The sequence below is a fragment of the Conger conger genome, chromosome 14 (assembly GCF_963514075.1).
Source record: "Conger conger chromosome 14, fConCon1.1, whole genome shotgun sequence".
In the NCBI taxonomy this organism is placed as follows: domain Eukaryota; kingdom Metazoa; phylum Chordata; class Actinopteri; order Anguilliformes; family Congridae; genus Conger; species Conger conger.
Window position 1 is genome coordinate 36,846,187 of NC_083773.1, and position 25,541 is coordinate 36,871,727.

The 25,541-nt window shown below is 44.9% G+C and overlaps 1 protein-coding gene across 1 annotated transcript in view; it reads right to left on the reverse strand.

Annotated features, from left to right (window-relative positions):
* Positions 1-25,541, reverse strand: part of ptprt (protein tyrosine phosphatase receptor type T) — a 323,151-nt gene that overhangs the window by 252,507 nt on the left and 45,103 nt on the right. Inside the window, exon 2 of the mRNA XM_061219124.1 lies at positions 7,525-7,650. Coding sequence (XP_061075108.1) covers positions 7,525-7,650 — 126 coding nt within the window. The remainder of the gene's footprint in view (positions 1-7,524; positions 7,651-25,541) is intronic.

Consider the following 25,541-nt stretch of genomic DNA (forward strand, 5'->3'; position numbering starts at 1 on the left):
ATTCAGCTTCAGCTCATCAAAGAACCGACTATGGGCATGTTACTGAAGTGATGATTAAAAAGCATTTTACCTAATGATATTTAGTGTAGTAAAACAGGGCTCAGTTTGAAGGTACAGTCTGATATTTAGTGTAGGTATAGCACGGCCTCCGTTTGAAGGTACAGTCTGATATTTAGTGTAGGTATAGCAGGGCCTCCGTTTGAAGGTACAGTCTGATATTTAATATAGGTATAGCAGGGCCTCAGTTTGAAGGTACAGTCTGATATTTAGTGTAGGTATAGCAGGCCTCAGTTTGAAGGTACAGTCTGATATTTAGTGTAGGTATAGCAGGGCTCAGTTTGAAGGTACAGTCTCTCGTGAGTCAGCCAGAGAAGGCTGCTGAACACTGCCAATCCCCCGCCACGGCAAACCGCCGCCCCTGCCCCAGGGGAGCAGCCGGAGGGCTCGCAAACAAAGCTCCCGCGTCCTTCATCACAGCCACCTCTCAATTACCCCTCTCTTTTCCACTACCCCTCTCATCTCCTCCTCACAGCGGGCGGAGCGAGAGAGAGAAAGGGAGAGAGACGGAGGCAGAGGGAGAATCAGACGGATAAAGAACAGAGCGAGAGAGACAGGCAGGGCGAGAGAGGCGAGAGAGAGAGAGAGAGACAGGGAAATGTGGGATATGGGGAGGGGGGACCCAGAACACACGTCTCCAGGTGTCCCTGGGCCTCAGCCCGGCTGTCAATCAGGGCCCTCTCGGACTCCGCCCCCCAGCAGCAGCTAAACAGGGTTCTCACCCAGAGACTCTGTAGCCATGCCGACACAATGCAGGTTCCCATCACCGCACTGCACGCACAGCCTTTCACACTTCCTGTTCTGCAGACAGACCGCCGTAGATGTTTAGAGCCTCCGCTTTCTTTCTTTTGACATTTGATTTAACGGACAGTTTTATCTTTAACGCTATTCATCCAACATACAAAAAAGAGCATATCAAGGTCAATAGAACAAACTAGAGAAGAGGGCGGATTAGCTACAATTCATTCAATTGTATGTCATGTCCAGTACCCATGGCAAATAGGCCAAGTCTATTAAGTCAAGAAAGGAATTAAGACAGTAACACACATGGGTTCTGGTCTCAGGAGAAAATGCAAAAAGTAGTTTCCAGAAGGGCCTCCACAGTGACAGAAATGCCACCATATTGTACATTTGGAGGTCAAGCCATTGTGTGAAATTACCGCAGTAAAATATCTCAAATAGAAATGTCAATTTTGTGTCTCCATTGAGCTTTCTGGAGACCTAATAGACAGGCCTGAATTCAGTCCAACAATTTAATAAACCTTACAATACAACACAAACTTTTTGGTACTTCAAACAATCCGATTCCGACTTTGTCAACTCGTCAAACCAACTGTGGGGAAAACTTTGCATTTATTGGCAAGTTAAAAAAGGCAAGAGGGTCTGTGTTGCGTAATTTGTAACGGAAAAGTTTGTGTTTGAGCATTCGTATTGCGTAGTTTCTAATGGAAGAGTTTGTTTATTAGGCTGTGTATTGCTTTGGAACAGTGGCGTACAGGACACCAGTAGATGATGCGGTTAGATCTTGGGAGGGTTCAGTCAGAAACACCAGATGTTCCTGCAGACTTTCATGCCAATGGCCGCTTCAGCTTTGGTTCACACTGCTGCCCGAACAGCTGTGGTGCTTCACCACTGTAGAACACTCACCGCCCAGAGCATCTCCCCGGCAAGTTTGGTCTTTTCTTTGATTGGTCCAGCGACCATAGCCAGGCTAGCATCACCACAGCCAAAAACCTTTACACACTTGCAATGCTGCACATCGGAGGCATCAAGTCTGGGGGCTTTCAAGACCAGGCTAGATATGGTGGTAGATGTTATCCAGTTTGTAGGTATATATTTGGCCCTAGGCACCATTCACAGGAAAATGGCGAGCACCGTTAGGCTGCATGGCCTGCTCTCATTGTTATGTCATGTCATATAAATGTGCCGGGCCCAGAGAAGGTTTTGAGGCTGCTAGAAGGTTTAAATAATACAAAATGGAGGGAGAGCGGAGCGGGCAGCTTCAAAGTTTTTGCGTTCCCTCAGCCAGAAAACAGCTACCTTCCATTCAGGTTAGGGGCGCAACCTTGCTTTCTTTCTCTCAATCTTTAATTCTACCCTTTTCAGAAACCTCACAGAGCAGGTCTGCCGATCTCATGTTGTCATGGTGACCCTGTGGATACAGTAGCGAAGGACACGGTGAAATAGCTCGCCAGTGAACATCGATGTAGCAGCCTACTCGACGGGTAATAGTTTGGCGCAATCAGTCAATGCCTGTCCTTAGCGTATACTCTGTCCTTCCTTTGTTCCCATTGTGACCGACGCCATCAGCAAGGCTATCCAGTAATCCCCATTCACTTAAGAGCGGCAGCTGACTTCGAACCATCACCTTTCCGGCACACAATAAGCCTTCGTTTTCAGCGCCGAAAAATAATGTAATCCCGTTCTTCAATGCAGAAACACAGATTTAAATATATATATATTTCATGCATCTTTATTTGCCTTGTTCCATCCAAGGTCTTTTTTCAATAAGCTATCTCAATCAAAGTCTTTAACCAGAGGATGTGACATTTGCTTTACCTCTGCTGCTAAGTGTCAAAATAAAAATTAAATAAAATGTTTCATGGAAATTTAATTACAGAAGCTAGATGGAGCCATTCTTATTGGTGACCTGTGCCCAGTGCATCACATAATATGAAATATTATTAGAGGAAATTTCTGCCGGGGGAACTCAGCTCACAGTAAAAGATGAAGGTGTCTCTTCCTCTTAATTCTACCAGCGTTTGTCTGAGCCGGAGAGATTATTCCCAGTCACTAATTTAAAGAGGATTTATTTAGAGAAAAGGGATGAAGTGAATTCATATTTTTAGGTTTCATTAGAAATGCCAAACGCGGCACAAAGGATTCGGATTTGGAAACCGAACCGGTTTGGCAGGCGCTCTAGCGGAGCAGAAGAATAAGACAGCAGGTCCCCTACCCAAAGCTCGCTATGAAATACCTCACTGTCACCGCCTCCCTATGGCCCTGTCAGCAAAATCAGTCCAGCGTTAGTCTGGTCTCTTTATGCCAGCCCCAACAACATGGCATCTTGTACCAGTCCCCCCCACCCCACCCCCCATTTTAGGGTCTTTCTCCCCTAATTACAGACACTAGCATTTCTAAAACTACTAAATTTCTTTTCTTTTTTATTGTTCAGATATGGGTCAAATACGTAATTGTTTTGGTTTCAGATTATTTTGCAATATCATATTGAGCCATTTCTGTGTTCAACTGATATTGCCTGGTGCAACTGGGCCAACCAAGAGGAACAGAAGGCGGGGTTTGCCCTTTGTGATAGTAGGCTATTTATAAGGCTCAAAAACAAGCTCAGTAAAGCGTAGAAGAGTATTTGAATACGAAACGATTACGTATTTGACCCAGGTCTGATTGCTAAGCATTCACACGAAAATGTCCAATCATTTGTGAGTCTTTCCTAATGTTATTATGTTCTCGTGTAATTTCCCACTGGTCTTCTTATTAGGAGAGTACAATAAGCTCATTGTAATAATACAGTGTATTTTTTCATCCTATACCAGTGTATGACATTAGAAAGTGAATGAGAGCAGGTAGATCTCCGTGAATGTCTACTTGTTAGCGGTATGCAGTGTTATAATTCTCTTTGTGCCATACACAAGGGAGTGTAAATATTCACTCAAGAAATGTGCAGGAGTTCAGAGGTCATGTGCTTTTGTTCTGATGGACGGTGGACGGGTCTTTCGCTGAATTTTGAATCTAGAATCTTGGGTTCCTGTGTGAGACGAAGCCCATTGGTCGGGTATGGACTATTTGGGGCCATGGAAATTGTGATTGGCTGAAATGCTGGCATATTAACAGTACGTGCATGACTAAGTTTCGGGCGCACAGAGCACTAAGATCCTGAATGTGTCAACAAGCGGTGTGTTACTAAACAGGTAGCATATCAGTTATCAAAGCAAAAAGAGTATCACTCTAATGTTCCGACAAACAGAGTGTACTTGCTGAACCAGTACACAGTGAGCTACACTGTGCTCTAAAGACTGTGCTAACAAATGGGTACACAATGATGTACCCTGCGCTCTAGAGACTGTGCTAGCAAAACCAGTAAACAGTGATGCACATTAGCACAGTCTCTCTAGAGCACAGTGTGCATCACTGTTTACTGGTTTAGCTAGCACAGTCTCTCTAGAGCACAGCTAAACAAGTACACAGTGATGCACCCTGTGCTAGACTGTGCTAGCTAAACCAGAAAACCTGTGGTCTAGAGAGTCTGTGCTAGCAAAACCTGCACACAGTGATGCACCCTGTGCTCGAGAGAATGTGCTAACAAAACTAGTAAACAGCGATGTGCCCTGTGCTCTTGAGACAGTGCGTGAAGAATGCGATTGGCCACTGCAAAGTCCCCACACACATGTGCACAGACACACACACACACACACACACACACACTCACACACACACCACCCCCTCCTCCAGCCGCACAGAAATCAGGAGCACAATCAATCCCCGGCGCACACAAGTGCACTCAAATCATCACCCAGAACAAAAACAGAGAGCGCCCATTTAACCCCCTTACCCTCATCAGCCTGCGAGGAGCGGGTAGCAGGGCCCTGACGCAGCTCAGCGCGGGTAGCCTGTAATTCCCCCTCCCTATCACCCCTCCCGGAGCCTCCCCCCAGAGAGCAAACACGCGTCACGTCAAAATGACAGGAGGTTTCAGGCTGATTGTTTTTGAATGGTGTTTCACCAGAGCAGGGACCGGCGTGGCGTGAGGCACACGGGGGAGGTGGCTGATGGGAGAGTAATGAAGTTGGAAACCGACATTGGTAGTCTTGTTAAGGAAAGACAGGGTCTGTAAAGGGCGATTCACATAAAACAGCAGCTGGGGTAGCTTCGGCGGTCCTGGGAGTGCGTGCGGGACTCATCGAAAGGCAGAACACGCGCCGGCCTGGACGAACGGCGGCTCCTTAAACAACAGAGCGCGTTACAGCGCGTCGCGGCAGATCCGCACGGGTTACTGAATCCGCCTGAGATTTAATATACCCCAATACATTACCAAAGGTATTGCGAAATGTTTCTTAAAGTAGTCTGCAAATATACAAATCACGGCCACTTTCGGATATTGCTCTTTACTCGTTTTTAAATTCGCTGCCGTGAAATGTATAAACATGAGACGATATTTCCCAGAGTTCCACATTTCAGATATTCCGCAGGAGGAAGGCTTTCGGCAAGCGCTGCCTCACAGTGCACAACACCACAACAAAACAGTCTCTGAGCCAAGTCTACAAATAGCCAAAGAGCCACAAGATTTTCTCTGAAAATGCTACGAGATCACACACCCCCTCAACGCTAAACTATAAACATTGGCAAGAATTCAATCAACTTCTTTCCTTCACTTGGTCAGAAAAAATAAATGCAGGTTTCCGTTTTATTTAGTCTCTCAGACGCGGAGGCGGACGAGGTGGTTGTAGAATACCACGGAACTGGCTGGATGGGGGTTGAGAGGTAAGAATCTAATCCCTTCTTTAATTTAGAGTTGAAGAGCAGGTCGAAGGCCGTCTGGGTGTGGGCCAGTGAGGAGAGAGCTTTAACCTGATAAAGCTGCTCTTTACTGATGTCTCCTGGATCTCTGAGACTGGGGTGCCACAGACATTCCCAAGCACAGCATATTTCTCTAGAGGTAGTGCTGTGGGGGTTAGTAAAATTTCATTTTCTTTGATGGAGTGAGTAGGGGCTTGGGCACTCTGTACTCTGAATGCACACAGCTACAGGACTGGAGACATGCTAAGCTAATACAGCACAAAGCTATAGGACGATAGGCATGTTAAGCTACTACAGCACACAGCTACAGTACTACAGACACACTAAGCTACTACAGCACACAGATACAGTACTACAGACACACTAAGCTACTACAGCACACAGATACAGGACTACATACACACTAAGCTCCTACAGCACACAGATACAGGACTACAGACACGCTAAGCTACTACAGCACACAGATACAGGACTACAGACACGCTAAGCTACTACAGCACACAGATACAGGACTACAGGCACGCTAAACTCCTACAGCACACAGATACAGGACTACAGACACGCTAAGCTACTACAGCACACAGATACAGGACTACAGGCACGCTAAGCTACTACAGCACACAGCTACAGGACTACAGACACACTAAGTTACTACAGCACACAGATACAGGACTACAGGCACGCTAAGCTACTACAGCACACAGATACAGGACTACAGACACGCTAAGCTACTACGGCACACAGATACAGGACTACAGACACGCTAAGCTACTACAGCACACAGATACAGGACTACAGGCACGCTAAGCTACTACGGCACACAGCTACAGGACTACAGACACACTAAGCTACTACAGCACACAGATACAGGACTACAGACACGCTAAGCTACATTTACACACAGCTACAGGACTACAGGCACGCTAAGCTACATTTACACACAGCTACAGGACTACAGGCACGCTAAGCTACATTTGCACAGGCAGAAGCACCACGGTAAACAGGGCCGCGCTGTAAACAGCACACTGACGCGCGGTTAAGCGCAGCTGACAGGGCCCTGCGACAGAGCGCCAGCGTCACGGCCACCTGAGCCCCGCTCCCTCCGCCCCTCTCTCATCAGGTACTGAACTCCGTCAGGAGCCTGCGTGGAGTACGTCCCCTCTCCATCCTCCCGGGCGCCCAACACGCCTCTGATTAGACACAATCACATCATGCTCCTCTAAATCAGGAGGCAGATGGCATTTCCCTCATTTATTTACCACCACTCCCCCCCCCCCCCCTCCCCCCACCCAGTGTTTATTTTTATTTTTTATATCTGAGTAGCCTGCTTGTTGTGCTAGAAGTGACACTGCTTGTTGTGCTAGAAGACTTTGATGTTTCTCGCGTGTTTTTCTTTTTAAATTTGGTCGTTTTTTTTTGTTTTTTTCAGCTTGTTGTTTATTTGAAGAAATATTCCAAATGTTCTGATTATGTTCAGATTTAATCAGGACGCGACTCCCCCCATAGTCAGTAATGTGTTGGGAGTGAGGACAGAAGGACATTGTGTGTGTGTGAGTCTGGGATGTCGAGCCTAGCGGCTAAAGTGCTTGATTGGGACTTGGGAAGTGCAAGCCCCAGTGTAGCCGCAGTAAGATATGTGCAGCTGTTGGGCCCTTGAGCAAAGCCCTTAACCCCACATTGCTTCCTGCTTAGTCTAATCAACTGTAAATCATCGTTTTGGATAAAAGCATCTGCTAAGTAACTGTAATGTAATGTAACGGATGTTACATGCCCGGGGGTGATTCTAGTCGGGTTCCGACCAACCAGGAGGAAGCATATGACTTCACGTCTGTAATGGCGCAGCGAACCGTGGCGCTCCGACTTAACTTTGTTGACAGGGCAGTCCAGACGCTTCCACGCGTCTCTCAGGATGAGGGGAGGGCGAGGGCTTACCTGTGGGAACGGCAGCATCCATGCTCGGCCTCTCCCAGGTGTTGACTTGTTCCCAGGCGAATCCGGTAGTTCCCAAAGCCACGCTGTACCCACAGCTGCTGTAGTGCTCTTCAAACGAACATCCGCCTGGAGGGACGCGGGAAGAGCCGCATATGTCAACATGATTAAACCACATACTCACATCATTATTTTATCGCTGCTAAATAATGATTTTCCACCACATTAAGCTTTATGTTTGCCAGGAGCCATAGATTAAAAAACCAAGAAGAAACCCCTAATTAAATCTAGTCTTTGTGGTAGATTTTAATTGCTACGAAAGACTCAGAAGGAATAAAACGATTGTTTTGAAGCGCTCGCCTTCGGTTTTTTTTCTTTCGCATTTTAAGCATTTATAAATTTTGGTTTCATAACCGTTCAGGCTGTTTTCAAATATCAATCAAAGCATGCCTTTGTTAAAGATAATTGGGACCAATGTTCTACTTACAAAGCGTGTAACACAACATACACGATCGAGGTTAAGCATCTTTATTTAGCCGAAACATCCCTGTCCCTAGGGAATAACGTCCCTGCTTTTACGACTCACTCCCGTACTTTTCTCAGGATGAAATATTTGCCTTCAGGTTGATTAAATTTGTAAAACCGCCGTACCCAAGGACTCAATGCTTAAGCTATTTAATTATGAGTCTCTGAATATCAAATGTGATGAAGTATTAGGACACAAAAACATGGTTTTTTTTTTCTCCCCTTTTTTGCAATTAAAGGAAAATGTATTCTGTCTGGATGGCCTTGCAGTAGATTCTGTGTTTAAAAGGAGCGAATAGTCCATACAGTCACAGCCGAAGTTTAAAAGGCAGTCCTTTCTATAAACGCTCCCTCGCCTCAGACCAGATCGGTTCGCATCTTTTCAATCAGTGACTCAATCTCGCGAAGAGACAGGTTATTAGTGTAGGCTTGCATTCAGCAACTCGGGCTAGTCGCCGTCTGGCGATAATTAAGTTCCGTTTAATTTACCTCGTCCTTACATTCTAATTACCTCAGGAAACAGAGGGAAATGTGTGGCATGCGCCGCCTCCGAGAAGGTTTCATTTTCTATTTCAAAAGCATCGAACTATTAGCGCAGAGCGAGTGTTCCCTCTGATTTTTTCCGCGTCAGTCCAAAAAACGCTCAAAAACAGCAGGAGCTCTTCGTCTAGTCTAATTAATGCTGCCAACCAATTTGATCCATTATTGATAAGTTGCCGGCAACCGGAAAGTAATAGTTCCTATCACACGTCGCGGCAGAAACCAGCATTCAGAGAACAGCCGACGGGCCAATAACACACCGCGAATAAGGCAGGAGGCTTTTCAACACGCACTTTCCTCCGGGCGTATTGTCAAAACACTGTTTACCAGCCAAAATTTCCATGTGGTGTTCTCATCAGTTAATCTCAAAGCATTGAAAATTATATTTTTGTATGTGAGGGGCGGGTTTGGTGGGTCTAAACTACCCCCAGATTCTTCAGCCTGGCGCCTTGCATCTCTTCCAAGAAAAGGACGTCTTCTCTTCTAGGATTCTGGTTCAGTGGTCATGCGTGGGACCCTCCTACACAGACTTCACATTCACGTTAAAATAACATGCCCAGTCTGACTACAAAGGCCAGAGAAGACACTTGACATTATCAAAGGAAGAAAAGCTTTCATTCTGTATGTGTGTAGGAGTAGGCATATGTAGGGCACTTAACCTAAGTAGGCCTACAAAACTTTTGCGCCATCACACGTTGGGTTAAGATTAGATGGGAAATGGGAGGCCCCAAGGCAAACATTTGGTAATAACTATTTAGAATTAGCTTAGCTACACTTAATTGTTGCATTACATTACAACAGTGTTATCTTACATTATAACAGAGTTACAATACAACATTGTCGCATTAAATTGCAACCCAGTGACCAAAAGACGGAATCTAGACCGATCTAGACATGTTGACGGATGGAAAAACTGGGATTTGTTTTGACACGAATTTATCCCAATTTTAACTGAAGTTTCCCCTGGATATAGCCTGGGTACTTTCTAGTTGGCTAGAAACCTTTCACTTTTCAACCAAAATATAGCCAGGTTTTCACCTATATGTAGGTCTAGAGACGCCTAGATATCTAGACGTTCAGGTGAAGAGGTCCTAGATTCCGTCTTTTGCTTTTAGAAAATAGGCGGTAAACCCTGCGAAATTAGTCGCACATTGAAGTTGGAGTCCCACTGTTCCAGCTGATCTGTTAACAGAAGCTCATCGACGCTGACAGACTCCTGGCCACGCGACGGGAATTGGCTCGATGTGAGATAGAACGTTAAAACAGATGTTAGCCTTTCGTTTAGCGTCTTTTAGTTGAGTTACGTTAAATTTACTGTCATTCTCGTAGATTTAATTAATGCCATCGCAACCGTATGTCTTTCCCCCTTTCTTCCCCGTGGCATTTGACGGCAATCAGGGGAAAACAAGTCTCAGAGCTGAACCCATTATATCCAGTTCAATGGGCACAAGTAATATGAATAATAACAGAAACCACTTTAATTAAGATATTAGCCAGTGGACGTATCAGAAGCTTTTTTTTATTTTTTTATTTTATTATTATTGTCAGTTTGTGAAAAGGGCTGTAATATGCTGTAAATAATATTGTATGATTTTTTGTCAAAAGTTAAGGACACTTTTAGATAAAATATAGGCCAAGGTTCAGAGGAACTGTATTGAATCAGCATTCATGAAATTTGACTTGCAAGTGTGTGCAAGGTTTATATAAACCTTTTCTTTACAAATTATGTTTGGTGAGTTAGTTCAACAGCTGCTAAAGTTGGTGAACTTTGTTTGGGACAAATTCAAAAGTTATTCTTGCTTTTAATCATTGGTCAATATGACTAGATAATAATTATTTAATCTCAGAAATTTGACACTCTTTGTGGGCACTGTCCAATGATGGAGAGCAGGAAGAAAGGTTCGAGATCAGGTCTGAAGCCAACGCATCCAATCTGTTCAGACAGGACGGGAAACACACAGGCAGGGTGGGTAGGGGAGTGGGGGGTTATTCTGCCAAACACATGTGTTCACACACACACAAATGCACAAACACACAGGCATGCACACGCGCACACGCAAAGGCACACACATGCACACACGCACGCACACTCGCACACACAAACTCACACACACAGGCATACACACACACACACACACACACATGCACACACACGCATGCAGGCACACATGCATGCACACACATGTGCACATGCACGCACGCACACACACACATGCACACACACACAGGCACAGGCACGTACACGTGCACACACACATACACACACACACAGGCATGTACGCACACACATACACACGCACACGCAAACACGCACACACACGTACACACGTGCACATGCACACACACACACATTAATCCGGGCCTGCTCAAGCACTCTGAATTGAGGCCGAGACGCAGAGGACTGTCAGACAGCGGTGTTAGCGCCTCCCACACTGCTCAACTCATTCAACCCCTGCTAATTCCGCCTTTTCCACTTCAATTACACCCTTTAACCTCAGAGCAGATCCGCAAACACTCGGGTTCCTGCGGCACATTACAGCAAGTGCAAGTGTGGGGGGGGGGGGGGGGGGTAGAGAGAGAGAGAGAAAGAGAGAGAGAGAGAATTTATTTATTTCATTGCTGTTGTTCTTGTTCTGATTGGTGACTGCGGCAGTATGCATTTCAAAATATGCTATGCCAATAAAATATTTTGAACTTGACATTGAAATTTGACAGAGAGAGGAAAGAGAAAGAGTGAGAGGGGGTAAGGAGAGAGAGAAGAAGAGAGGAAGAGAGAGAGGGGAGAGAGAGGGAGGGGAGAGTGAGAGAGGGAGAGACAGAGAGAGAGACAGAGAGGGTGAGAGAGAGCCAGACAAACGGGGATGGAGGGGAGAATAAAAGACCCATTTCATTTAAAAAAACGAAATACTTGCCAGGAAAGTGTAAAGTAATAGCTTAGGGCTCGAAGATTTATATTTACTGTACGCATTATCCTCAATAAGTTGAGCCTGAACCTTAAAAATACATTTCATTTTTGCAGAGCTGTTCACTACATTGTCAAAGTATTCATGTGCAGGAGTTATTAATAAAGACAATCGAAAAGAAAATCTAAATAAAATAGAAAGGAAGACAAAAGATCCCTCACCATTGGGATAAACAAACTATTACTATGAAGAATAGCACCACTCACATTTCATAGTATACTCTTTATGCCCATAGTATATTCATAGTACACTCTTTTTTACTTCTTTAAAGCAGAGGTGGGCCATATCTGTTATTGGTTTTCATGCAAATGTTTGACCTAGGTACAATAGGTAATTTCAGACTTCTAACGGGCAAGAGAGGAATAGCAGCAACAAACACCCTCAAACCACAACACTGTTTATCCCTCCCCCTTCTCTGTAAACGCGCTGACGTTGAAACGCCATTGGCTGTGGCAATTAGAACCAATTTTCAACCAATGAGCTTGAATTATTGTACAATGTTTAGGTACAGACTGTCGGTCCGTCAACTGCATATTTTGAAACCCAATAAACACAGGCAGAGGGTGAGTCAACAGGTCAGAGAGCCTTTTTCAATGATTGGAAGGGATTTACAATGGTTTTATAACAGTGTTATAACACAAAAATTTTACATATTGTACCTTTAATGACTCAATTATCCCTCACATTTACACCCCATCTGGAATTTTAGCTACAACCCTGGTAAGCTCCTGAATGACTGTGGGAAAAGTTATCCTTTCATCTAATCTGAGTGAACCGGCATTGGTGCATTCAGCCAACTAGCTGATTTAGCCGGGGTAACTGGTGGGAACAAAAACCGGCCCTCCGATACCTGAACTGCCCACCCCTGCTTTAAAGGCATAGTATGCAGGAGTCTTACCTCTAAAATATAATAAAATAACAATAATAAAAATAATAAATAACTCAGTCTTATCTACCTATGATTCACTGGCAAGTGTTGGCTCTTCTGCCTGTATTTGTTTTTCTAAAGTGTGTTTGGGATGTTTCTGGGCGTGACACCTCTCTATGTGGCTGTAGAGGGGTAGGCTTTGCTACAGAGCCTGTGGGGCGGGATCAGGTTTCAGTGGAGCGTTGGTAGCTAGCTCCCGCGATGGCGGAGACGAAGAACCGAAATGACAAGCCGACGCGGCTCGTTCAAAAATGAGCCCGCCTCGGAATTGCTTTTCAACGGCGACAGCTCTCCATGAATGGGATGAAACCGGATGTGCAGTCGGCCTGTTTCCTGTTAGTAACGTTGCCTCTGGCTATGTTTGGTAGCTAGATGGCAAAAGACACACACACTCACACACCCACTCACACACAGGCACACACTCAAGTACACACACGCACACACGCACTCATGCACACTTGCTCACACACTCACATACACACACACACTCTCTCACACACACACACACACACTCTCTCTCTCACACACGCACTCACACACTCACACACACACACACTCGCCCACACACACTCACATACACACACACTCTCACACACACACACACACACACACACACACTTGCCCACACACACTCACATACACACACACACACTCTCTCTCACACACACACACACACACACACTCTCACACACACACACACACACAGAGTGGGTCGTCAGCCTAATTAGTCCCTCAGAAGCACATTGCCTCTGTATTGACCTCACTAATTGAAAAGGTGGAGTGCAGAACTTGTTTATGGCCGTTCTGCCCTAGCCCTTAACAGATAATTAGCATATTAATCCAGCTTCCGCGTAGCCACAATAAAAACAAAAACTCCCGTTACTACCCGAAGGTTACCTTGTGTCTCACAAGTTTCTGTTTTTCAACTGTCTCAATCCACACCGCAGTTACAAATGTGCGGGCGCTTTGGAAAATATATTCAATTTCAAGAAGTATCAGAGCAAATGAAAGTACATACTGTGGCATAAGTAAGGTGGTTGTGGGCTATCAGAACCAAAATGTTCTTTTGTGCCGGTTATAATAGGCTGTTTTCACTCAGTCAGAACTTGAGGGGCTTTAATAGGCTTAAATATGAGCTTGATATGATCAGAAAATTGCTGTTTCGATTCTCTTGTTAAATGCATTTTCCTGCAGTGCGACCTAAACCAATTAACGCTTCATCTGCGATCCAAACAGGCCTCTCCGCCATGGTAAATAGAGGGAAATTGCATTTTATACGACTAAGAGATTTTTCTCCCTCATATTCATTCAGCGAGATGACTCCTCTTTATTCATAAGAAAAATATGCTTCAATATACAACTAATGATGCGAGATTGTGACAACTTCTTTTATTGAGAAAACGTTTAAACACAGACCCTGACCCTGAATCTGCAAATTGCTTTTTTATAGCAATTCTTCCTATACATTTGTATACGTGTGCTTTTTATCTTCATGATAGGTTTGAAAAATGATTACGATGAAGTACAAAAAATACAGATTATTTATTTATGTGGTTTTTTTTTTTTGGTTGTTGTTTGATTGACAGTGTCAATACACAATAAATGTACACACTTTATTAGGTATCTGTCACCTTCCTGTCAGCTTTGACCGGTCTGGCCCTTCTCTTCTGACCTCTCTCATTAACAAGGCATTCCTGCCCACGGAACTTCTGCTCTCAGAGAAGGGCCAGACTGGTCAAAGCTGACAGGAAGGTGATAGTAACGCAAATAACCACACATTAAAACAGTGGTATGCAGAAGAGCATCTCTGAACACACAACACGTCAAACCTCTAAGTCAAACTGAATTCCCAGGGGGCCGCAGTGTCTGCGGGTTTTTGTGGTTGCCTTTCAATCAGCTGTCAGTTAAGGCCTTGAGAACAAGGTGTGTGGATTCTTTAGCCAATTAAAGATTTAAATGAACCACAGGTGCCGGGAATAACCCGAAAACCAGCAGACACTGTGGCCCTCCAGGACTGGAGTTTGACACCTGTGCTCTAAGTGGATAGGCTACAGCAGCAGAAGACCAATACACACACATGTATTGGTCTAATATATATGTGATAAAGTGCTCACTGGGTGTATATCCATGTATAGTCTAAAATACAATACAGAGCAAAAACAGTGCAAAATTAACAAGATGAAAATATATACATAGTATCAATAAATCATTTTATAATTATGTTGTTACATACATACTGTTAAACATCCTTGTCTATTGTGTACACATTAATAATAGATTGTTATCATTTGTCAGAATTCTGAATTCCAGACACAATCACTGGCAAAAATATCCTAGAGTAACACACATACACACACACACACACACGCGCACACGCGCACACACACACGCACACACATTATACATCAAAATGAATGTCAGTGGAATACATTCCACACCCCTCTGATTTCATTTGAAATGGAATCATGGGACTGAAGTAAATATATTCAGCTGCCATTAATTTTTATGCTGTGAAAAAAGACAGGTTATTTGTCTACAGAATATATCACATTATGAGACTGAAGAGATGGTGTTCGTCCAGGTGTAAAAAGATCTATGAGTTCCCGCAGCCTATTTGGTCCGTGTTGTGCAGTTTAGTGGCACACTGCGTCTCAGGAACTCAATTATCCTCGCAGACTCACAGAAACAGGAGAGAGAGTATGGGTTTGGAGACAGAGAACAAGACAGACCGGGTTAGCGGGATTGGAGACAGATAGCGGGTTTAGAGACAGTTAGTGGGTTTGGAGACAGATAGCAGGTTTGAAGACAGTTAGCGGGTTTGGAGACAGATAGCGGGTTTAGAGACAAATAGCAGGTTTGAAGACAGTTAGCAGGATTGGAGACAGCGGGTTTGGAGACAGATAGCAGGTTTGAAGACAGATAGCAGGTTTGGAGACAGATAGCAGGTTTGGAGACAGTTAGCAGGTGTGGAGACAGTTAGCAGGTTTGGAGACAGTTAGCGGGTTTGGAGACAGATAGCGGGTTTGGAGACAGATAGCGGGTTTAGAGACAAATAGCAGGTTTGAAGACAGTTAGCGGGATTGGAGACAGCAGGTTTGAAGACAGTTAGCGGGTTTGGAGACAGATAGTGGGTTTGGAGACAGCAGGTTTGAAGACAGTTAGCAGGTTTGAAGACAGTTAGCGGGTTTGAAGACAGTTAGCGGGTTTGAAGACAGTTAGCGGGTTTGGAGACAGTTAGCGGGTTTAGAGACAGTTAGCGGGTTTAGAGACAGTTAGCGGGTTTGGAGACAGATAGCAGGTTTGGAGACAGATAGCAGGTTTGGAGACAGATAGCAGGTTTAGAGACAAATAGCAGGTTTGAAGACAGTTAGCAGGATTGGAGACAGCGGGTTTGGAGACAGATAGCAGGTTTGAAGACAGATAGCAGGTTTGGAGACAGATAGCAGGTTTGGAGACAGTTAGCAGGTGTGGAGACAGTTAGCAGGTTTGGAGACAGTTAGCGGGTTTGGAGACAGATAGCGGGTTTGGAGACAGATAGCGGGTTTAGAGACAAATAGCAGGTTTGAAGACAGTTAGCGGGATTGGAGACAGCAGGTTTGAAGACAGTTAGCGGGTTTGGAGACAGATAGTGGGTTTGGAGACAGCAGGTTTGAAGACAGTTAGCAGGTTTGAAGACAGTTAGCGGGTTTGAAGACAGTTAGCGGGTTTGGAGACAGATAGCGGGTTTGGAGACAGTTAGCGGGTTTAGAGACAGTTAGCGGGTTTGGAGACAGATAGCAGGTTTGGAGACAGATAGCAGGTTTGGAGACAGATAGCAGGTTTGGAGACAGTTAGCGGGTTTGGAGACAGATAGCAGGTTTGGAGACAGCAGGTTTGGAGACAGTTAGCGGGTTTGGAGACAGATAGCAGGGTGGGAGGGGACAGATAGCAGGGTGGGAGGGGACAGATAGTGGCTTGGGAGAGGGCAGATTAGCCAAATCTTTCCTGCACGGGTAACTCTGCGCTTGTTCCCATTGGACAGCCAGGATGTCAGAATGCCATCCCACTGCCCAATGAAAGCCCTCCGCTGCTCAGTCTGGTTAGAGATGAAAAATGCTTCTACGCAGCACTTCGGATCATAAAAATTTACCAATAAAAATGATTAGCTGCTACAAAATGCGTGCAGCGCAATTTTTTTTCCCACCCCTTAAAAAATTGATTACAGTGGAAAAATAGTCTTACAGGCAGTAAAACATGGTCCACTATGAGACTATAAAGGGCTGTTTCCTCAGGTTCTGACAGGTTATAAATAAATACCATTCTCCGCTATTCTCCAAAGTGTCCGAAAGCCATGATGCATACCAGTGCACTCACACACACATACACACACACATACAGTAGGTAGAGGTACACGTACACCGGTGTGTTCACTCATAAATACAAACATGCATGCTCATACACCCAGACGTGCATTCACTCATAAATAGGTTCACCAATATGCAATGAAAATGTATGTAACACACAATGTGATTTGCACCATTTCATGTTTTGAAAAGTGAAAATTCTGGGTGTTTTAGAAAAAAATTGGCATTTCATCATGAAATCAGCGACCTTCTTCAAACCGTTGTTTGTACAATGGTATAATGGTTAAGCTATGAACTGAAATTGCATTGGACTTCACTGAATTAAAATACGAGAGACAGCTCTGTTCAAACAAGGCATTCACAACCTGGGGATTTGCAGGATCCGTGCACTTTAATCTAGTGCGAGCCATCAACCACAAACAAAAGTGATTACAATCAATCAGCCTATGAAAATTACAGCTTAAATATTGATGCCGTTACCCTGAGCTGCTAAATCACCTGATCAGTCCAGTTGTCAGGTTTCCAAGTAGAAGTGTTAATCCTCTCACCTCTGCCAAACTACAGAACCTGCTCCATCAATCTCTGTCTCGAAATGTCCGCTCGGGCGCTGAAAAAGAACTCCCGGGGTCCCGCACTCCCCCGTTTGAGGACTGTGGGTGCTGGCATCAGAGCAATGTTTAACACCTGCTTAATGCCATCGAGGTCCGAGGGTGGGAGGTTTACACAGAGCTTCCAGCGAAATCACGCAGACAGTGAGGACTCCATCACAGTAACTCCTATGCTCACACACACACACACTCACACAAATGTGCACGGCACGCACACACACACACACACAAATGTGCACGGCGCGCGCACACACACACACACACACACACACACACACACACGCGCACACACACACACACACACAAATGTTCATGGCACACAGACACACATGCACAAGCGCATGGCACACAGACACACAGACACAGGGCATACCCTCTTCTGGTCCAAGATACTAACAGAAAGTTTCAGAGAAATGTGTCTTGTCTGCAAAGTTTCAGAGATGCTGTGGAAATGCTATTTGTAAAGGTTCAGAGATGTTGTGGAAGTGCTATTTGTTTGTCTGCAAAGTTTCAGAGAGGTTGTGGAAATGCTGCTTGTTTGTCTGTAAAGGTTCAGAGAGGTTGTGAAAATGCAGCTTGTTTGTCTGTAAAGGTTCAGAGAGGTTGTGGAAATGCAGCTTGTTTGTCTGTAAAGGTTCAGAGAGGTTGTGGAAATGTTGTATGTCTGTAAAGCTTCCCAACAGCAAGGCTATCCATTTACACTGCAGTGCTCCCCCTTCGGCAGAACCCCACACCAGACACGAGCAAACGCTGGCCAACGCGTTCGATTCATACATTATCCCGCGACCGCGTTAACGTGGACACAATCCAACTGCCGGACTAAAACCACATCGGCCGTCTCACAAACGCACCTGTGAATTATTTATACAATTGATTGCCAAGCAGAGCTTAATTATTAAGGAGCTGACTGCGATTGTCTTACACTGAATGAATGGAGATCTGTGTGAACACCTCAGAGCAAAGCTTCCCCCTCTAAAAAATACTGTGCTGTTTCTAACCTTGACCCAGTAAACAGCCCTCGCAATCTAATTTCATACTGGAAAAAGAGATTGGGTTGGCCCTCCACATAAACCTGTTACAAATTTCATATACCGGCAAGAAATGGGATTGTAAGAAAAGAACAATCTTTTTTTGAATGTGGCGATTAACTGACAAATTATTCAGGAAAGGCAATTTTTGGAAAACTAATTATTTTTGATTTATTTATTTACTGAATTTTTCACGGTCACAGGATTCTAAGGTGTTAAAGGGGAACTCAAAGTCAAAACTCGAAATGAGGCGCGTTTCCTGAAACCGGTTACAAGCACAACTGAACTCAAAGCAGTAAGGAAGCAGTAATGGAAGCAAGTTTACCCAGACTCCTTTTTAAGAGGAGAATTTATATATCATTACTGTTTCCTAAGTACATTTCAGCCATATCATAAAAAGATCACCTTTTTTTATTATTCACAAGCATTCCCATTTAACAGGCACCGAGCCCACAGGTTAAGACTTACATTAATTCCCTGGATTGATCATTCCTGTTTGCCCTGTGTGTGCATTTTAAATCAAATTGCCCCGGTACATCTATATTCTATATTCACTTTGATATGCAAACTGGGTAAATCTGCCCGTGTATTAGTCAGATATAGGACACTCCAGCGATTCATAAAAAATGTACAATAACCTGCACCCCTCGCACAAGGTTTAACACTTGACATTTGTCACAACACAAGAAAGCCGCTTGTCGAAACCGAGCGATCCAGGGATCCAAACCGAACTCGGAAAGAGAAGTACCACTTCTGATGATTGATACAGAGTGCCTGAAACCTAACCGTGTATATGAGAGGGGGAAATGTCACAGCCGTCTAATTAGTAACATTATCTGCCATGTCTGCGAGGGAAGGCCGGCAATCAGGATGCAGGCTTCTGCACAAACACCGAGCTTATAGCGAGGCGATATCGCATGACCCCTGAAACGACTAGACACTCGCTAATTTCGATGCTATTATAATGCTAAAGGCCCACTCGCTAATTTCGATGGCTAATATAATGCTAAAGGCCTACTCGCTAACTTTGATGGCTAACATAATGCTAATGGCTTACAATGAGCAAAAAGTTGAAGTTGCGGTACGACAGTATAGAATTATTCTCTGAATAAAAATAATGGTAAAGATCCTTGCATGAATCACTTCAAAAGGAAAAAAAAATATTAAAAATAACTGTCGGACCGACACTAGCTCCGTGTTCATCTTTGTCTTCCACGTTTCATTCTTATTCTTCGCTTTTATTAACGGAGGTTTTGGAGTCCTCGTTCAGCTGATCACCGTGACAACAAACTCACAACTCACTCATTGGAAAATAATTGCTAGCTAAGGTTTTGCCAAATAAACCAAGCCTAACTACCTCCGACATACTTGACATTGCTACAGTAGGCTTGTGCAAACTGCAACAGTTCAGTGGGCTAAGCAAAGCTGTTACCCAGGTTGCCAAGAGGCCAGTACAACAGGTTGAAAAGGCCTACTACTGGTACCATGATCCACCGAGGTACTTAGTTGCAATCCATGTCATTTTGGTCGAAAAGCAACCAAGTGTTCTACGGAAATTACAGAGTGGGCCTTTAAGTAGTACCACTCATTTCTCACTGTTCAGCCAATCAGCAGTAGAGTTTGAGCATTGTGTGTTGTTCTGGGAACCAGAAGAAAGATACAGAAGCAGTGGAGAAAAATGGTAACTGAATGGGTTCTTGGTAAAGAAGGTTATGGGAAAAGAATGGAACTTTGCACGTGAATCGCTCTATTGACAGAGGATAATCGCTCACATACGTTCACGCGACTCATTCTTGTTTACAGAAGGATTTGGGTCTTCATTGTTGAGGGATGAATAGGGAGTGAATGCACTGGTGAAGTGCTGTTGGTTCAAGGGCAGGAAAGGTGCGAGTGCGTACTTCTTCCCTGGGAGGCTGTGGGAGACCTGTGCTTTATGAAGAATACGGCACAAAAACAAGGCTTTCCAGTAAACTGCACTTTCAGTCCTCTCTTAATAACCCAACAAGGCTATTACATCCGAGGGCGACAAAAGCAACTCATATACTCACATACATACATACATACACCCACACATATACTCTTTTACAGACAAACACACAAACATATGCTCTCACACACACACACACACACACACACACTCACACACACACACCCATAGATATACTCTCACACACACACACACACATACACCCACACATATACTCTTTTACAGACAAACACACAAACATATGCTCTCTCACACACACACACACACACACACACACACATACTCTCACACACACACACACCCATAGATATACTCTCACACACACACACACACACACACACACACACACATATACTCTCACACACACACACACACCCATAGATATACTCTCACACACACTCACACACACATACACACACCTACACACACACCCAGATATATACTCTCACAGACACACACACACACACACATCCACTGACACATACAAACCCACACACATATACTTACACACACACACACACATCCAATCTTATCCAGAAAGGGCCGGTGCGTGTGCAGGTTGGTGTTTTAGCACAGGACTAAGACAGCTGATTCTACTCATCAAGGTCTTGATTAAAGATTAGTTAATTAGTATAATCAGGTGTATTAGTATTAGTATTACTGCTGCGTTAAAACAAAAACCTGCACCCATACCGGCCAATTTAGGATAAGATTGGACACCACTGACTTACACACACAAATCTACACACACACACACACACACCTCCTCTCTCCCCCTCTCCCTCTCTCTCTCCATATATAAAGCAGGGGGTAAGAGGTGAGACTGGTAGCGGCTGTGTTTCTGGCTGGCGGAGCCGTAATGGGGGATCTGGCTGGCAGTCGCCGATGTCATTTGGGTTATTACAGGCAATGAAACGCAGCCCCGGCCCAGCCGGTCTCAGGGCTCCGGGTGAGGCAGCAGCAGGCTCACACGTAGCCTCATGAATATTCACAGCCGGCCCCCGGCCTGCATTACAGCCTGGCTTCAGCCAAGGTCTGTCCCGTGTCACATGACGCATCTGTCACAGAGCTGGCTGTGTGACCTGAGCGGCTTCACTGTAATTATAACTGCGCGTGTGAGTGTCCACCTGAAGGTCACGTACAGTACACGCCACCCACACACGTGCGCGCGCAGGCCCACACACACGCACGCAGGCACACACACACGCACACACACACACGCACACGCACACACACATGCACGCAGGCACACACACACGCACACACACAAACACATACACACATGTGTACATGGACACTTACACAGACACACAAACAGACAAGACATGTGCACACATGCACACACACACAAACACATGCACGCTAGCATACACACACACACACACGTGCACGCATACACACAAAAACACATGCACACACGTGCATGCATGCATACACACACACACACACACACACACACCAGGAGGTACACACATACACACTGACACAAACACACACACTTGCACGCTGGCACACATGCATACACACACACATGTACAAGCACACACACTCACACGCACACTCAAGTGCACATGGACACTCACACACTCTCACACAGACACACACACCAGGAGGGACACACCTCCACACAGACATACACATACAGACAGACACAAACACACACGCACACACACATGCGCACACACACACACACACACCTCAGCTGTGTCATCCTGGTGATAATAAAGAGAGTGGGCGTACAGAAAACCCTCATGGATCACCGTGCAGCTGTATTGAAATAGTCTATGAAAGAGTCACAAGCCAAATTGAACACATTCATTATTAAACGTCCCATCTCTATGTATGAGGGGCTGATGTTACCCGGACAGAAAGTCTACACACTTTACCGGTGACCCGGAAGATAGGAAATATGAGTGTGAGACTTATTAAAAACCAAAGCTAACATGTGCTAACAGAAAGGGGAAAGATGGGAGAGCTGGACCAGACTCTTCAACGCTGCCACAGAACTACACCCACAGCATATCTAGATCTATCTGGAACCTTCTAATAGAGAGCAGCAGTTCTGTGGGCAAAAACGGTTTGATAATGAGAGAGGTCAGAGAAGAAGGGCCAGACTGCTCAAAGCTGACAGGAAGGTGTCAGTAACTCAAATAAACACGCGTCATAACAGCGGTATAAATGGTAAATGGTTAATGGTTGGAATTTATATAGCGCATTTATATATCCAAAGCGCTGTACAATTGATGCTCCATTCATACACACACTCACACACCAACGGCAATTGGCTGCCATGCAAGGCACCAACCAGCTCATCAGGAGCATTTGGGGGTTCGGTATCCTGCTCAGAGACACTTCAACGCAACCAGGGTGGGATCGAACTGGCAACCCTCCGACTGTCAGACAACTGCTCTCACCTTGTTGCTATGCAGAAGAGCACCTCTAAACACACAGCGCATCAGAGTGGGCTACGGCGGCAGAAGTCCAATAAGATAATAAGATATATAAACATAAACACCTAATAAAGTGGTCACAGAGTGTACTTATAATCTGCACTGCCCCTATCGGGACGCTTGTAATGGCGCCCTCTGCTGGCCGAGCCTGCAAAGGTCGAGAAGCTCCGCTCCTGCAGTCAGCACCTCCTCCGCACCTCCTCTCTGAGACCTGTCAGATGGAGGAGGAGGAGGAGGAGGAGAAGGAGGGGGAGGCCACGGCACGTCTCCTCCGACAGGCCTGAAATCCGCTCTCAAAGAGCCGTCTCCGCTTAAACCCGCCAGCAGCCATTATCACGCGCATGAGAGGAGCCCCAGCTAAAGCCCTGAAATGTACTGTCAGATTTCTCACTGTAATAAAGGGAAGGGATTCCTAATGTATATTACACATCAGTCCCACTTCCATCATCCCAATACCCTCAGTCTGTGAACAGTGAGGGGAGGGAGAGAATGAGAGAGAGAGAGTGAGAGAGGGGGGAGGGAGAGAGAGAGAGAGGGGGGGGAGAGAGAATGAGAGAGGAAGAGAGAGACAGAGAGAGGGGGGGGAGGGAGGGAGAGGGGGGGAGATAGAAAAAGAGGGGGGTGGAGACCACACTGATAAAAAGATGGAATGTGTTTCCAGTTGAACTTGCAAATATTATAATTATTGTTAAGAGTTGCATTTTTATACTCCGGTTTCCTCCCACAGTCCAAAGACATGCAGGTTAGGCTGATTGGAGAGTGTAAATTGCTCGTAGGTGTGAGTGTGTGAGTGAATGGTGTGTGTGCCCTGCCTTTCGCCCAATGTATGCTGGGATAGGCTCCAGCCCCCCTGCTACCCTGTTCAGGATAAGCAGGTTAGGATAATGAATGAATGAATGAATGAATGAGTTGCATTTTTACAGTAGTTTTTTTATTTTCCTTCTATTCGGAATTGTTGTATTTGTGTGCTCTTTTACGTAATGCTTTATTTACTGTATGTATTTCTTTCCAATAAAGCATATTGCCTTGAATTGAGAGAGAGAGAGAGAGAGAGATAGAGAGAGAGAGAGAGAGAGAGAGGGGGGAGAGAGAGAGAGAAAGAGAGGGGGGAGAGAGAGAGAGAGAGAGGGGGAGAGAGAGAGAGAAAGAGAGGGGGGAGAGAGAGAGAGAGACAGAGAGAGAGAGAGAGCGAGAGAGAGAGAGAGAGAGAGAGAGAGGATCAGCAGCAGCTCAGAATGATGTGATAATTATTACTCTGGTTAAACTAAAACAGAAATATACACACACCATTTTTCATTGCTCAAAATACCACAAAATGCCACTGCACTACCATGTCTGCATTTCCAGGGTGTGTTTTAACACACCTTTATTATGACACTACAACAAAACAGCACAAGGCACAGAAATCCATCAACCCCTACACAACACAAGGAGAGGAAAATAGAACGGGAGAAACAGAGGGAGAGAGAGAGAGACGGGAGAGGTGCTCTGTTTCTCAGGCGGAGAGCGATAGCACCGAGTTGGGAGTCAGGTGACACAAACAGTCCCTACTCTATACCGGCCAGCCAATCACAGCCCCCCGTGGGCTCCGGCCAGCTGGAAACGCAGAGGCCCAGGGTCCCGCAGGGCACAAGGAGGCAACTTGATATTCCTCCCATGAACGTGACGGCTCCACAGAACCAGCACACAGCCCAGACACTGGCTCTCTCCTCATAACAATCACCTCAACCCTGTCACCTAAAACAAGGGCTCGCTCAATCCCCATTACCTATATAAGGGCTAACTCAATCCCCATTACCTACAAAAGGGCTAACTCAATCCCCATTACCTATAAAAGGGCTAACTCAATCCCCATTACCTACAAAAGGGCTAACTCAATCCCCATTACCAACAAAAGGGCTAACTCAATCCCCATTACCTATAAAAGGGCTAACTCAATCCCCATTACCTACAAAAGGGCTAACTCAATCCCCATTACCTATAAAAGGGCTAACTCAATCCCCATTACCTATAAAAGGGCTAACTCAATCCCCATTACCAACAAAAGGGCTAACTCAATCCCCATTACCTATAAAAGGGCTAACTCAATCCCCATTACTGATAAAAGGGCTAACTCAATCCCCATTACCTATAAAAGGGCTAACTCAATCCCCATTACTGATAAAAGGGCTAACTCAAGCCCCATTACCTATAAAAAGGCTAACTCAATCCCCATTACCTATAAAAGGGCTAAATAAAATAAAAAGTACAAAAGTGCCTAAAAAGGTACAAATGCTCGTCACTATAGGTATTAGGTACTATTGTTTGGAAAATGTATTAATTTGTATGCAAAGAGAGTATTACTGTACTTTCAGGGTACAATTGAGACATTTGATTCAAGAACAAGAACAAAAGTACCTCCGCTGTCACAGTATTACAGAGAGAGTACAGTGTGCATCCGTGAAGTAAACAACTGCTCATCTACTGTCAGCATAAACAGCACACATGTCACAGTTTAAATAAGCTTTAATATCCACACTGTAAAAAGCCCACACATAACAAGTGCAGATATGTAATTATCTTCGTCTTACTGCGAACAGAAAACGGCCCTTTCAGCACAGGATATATTTACACGTACACAAACATGAAACAGTCATTTCCATGTTCGA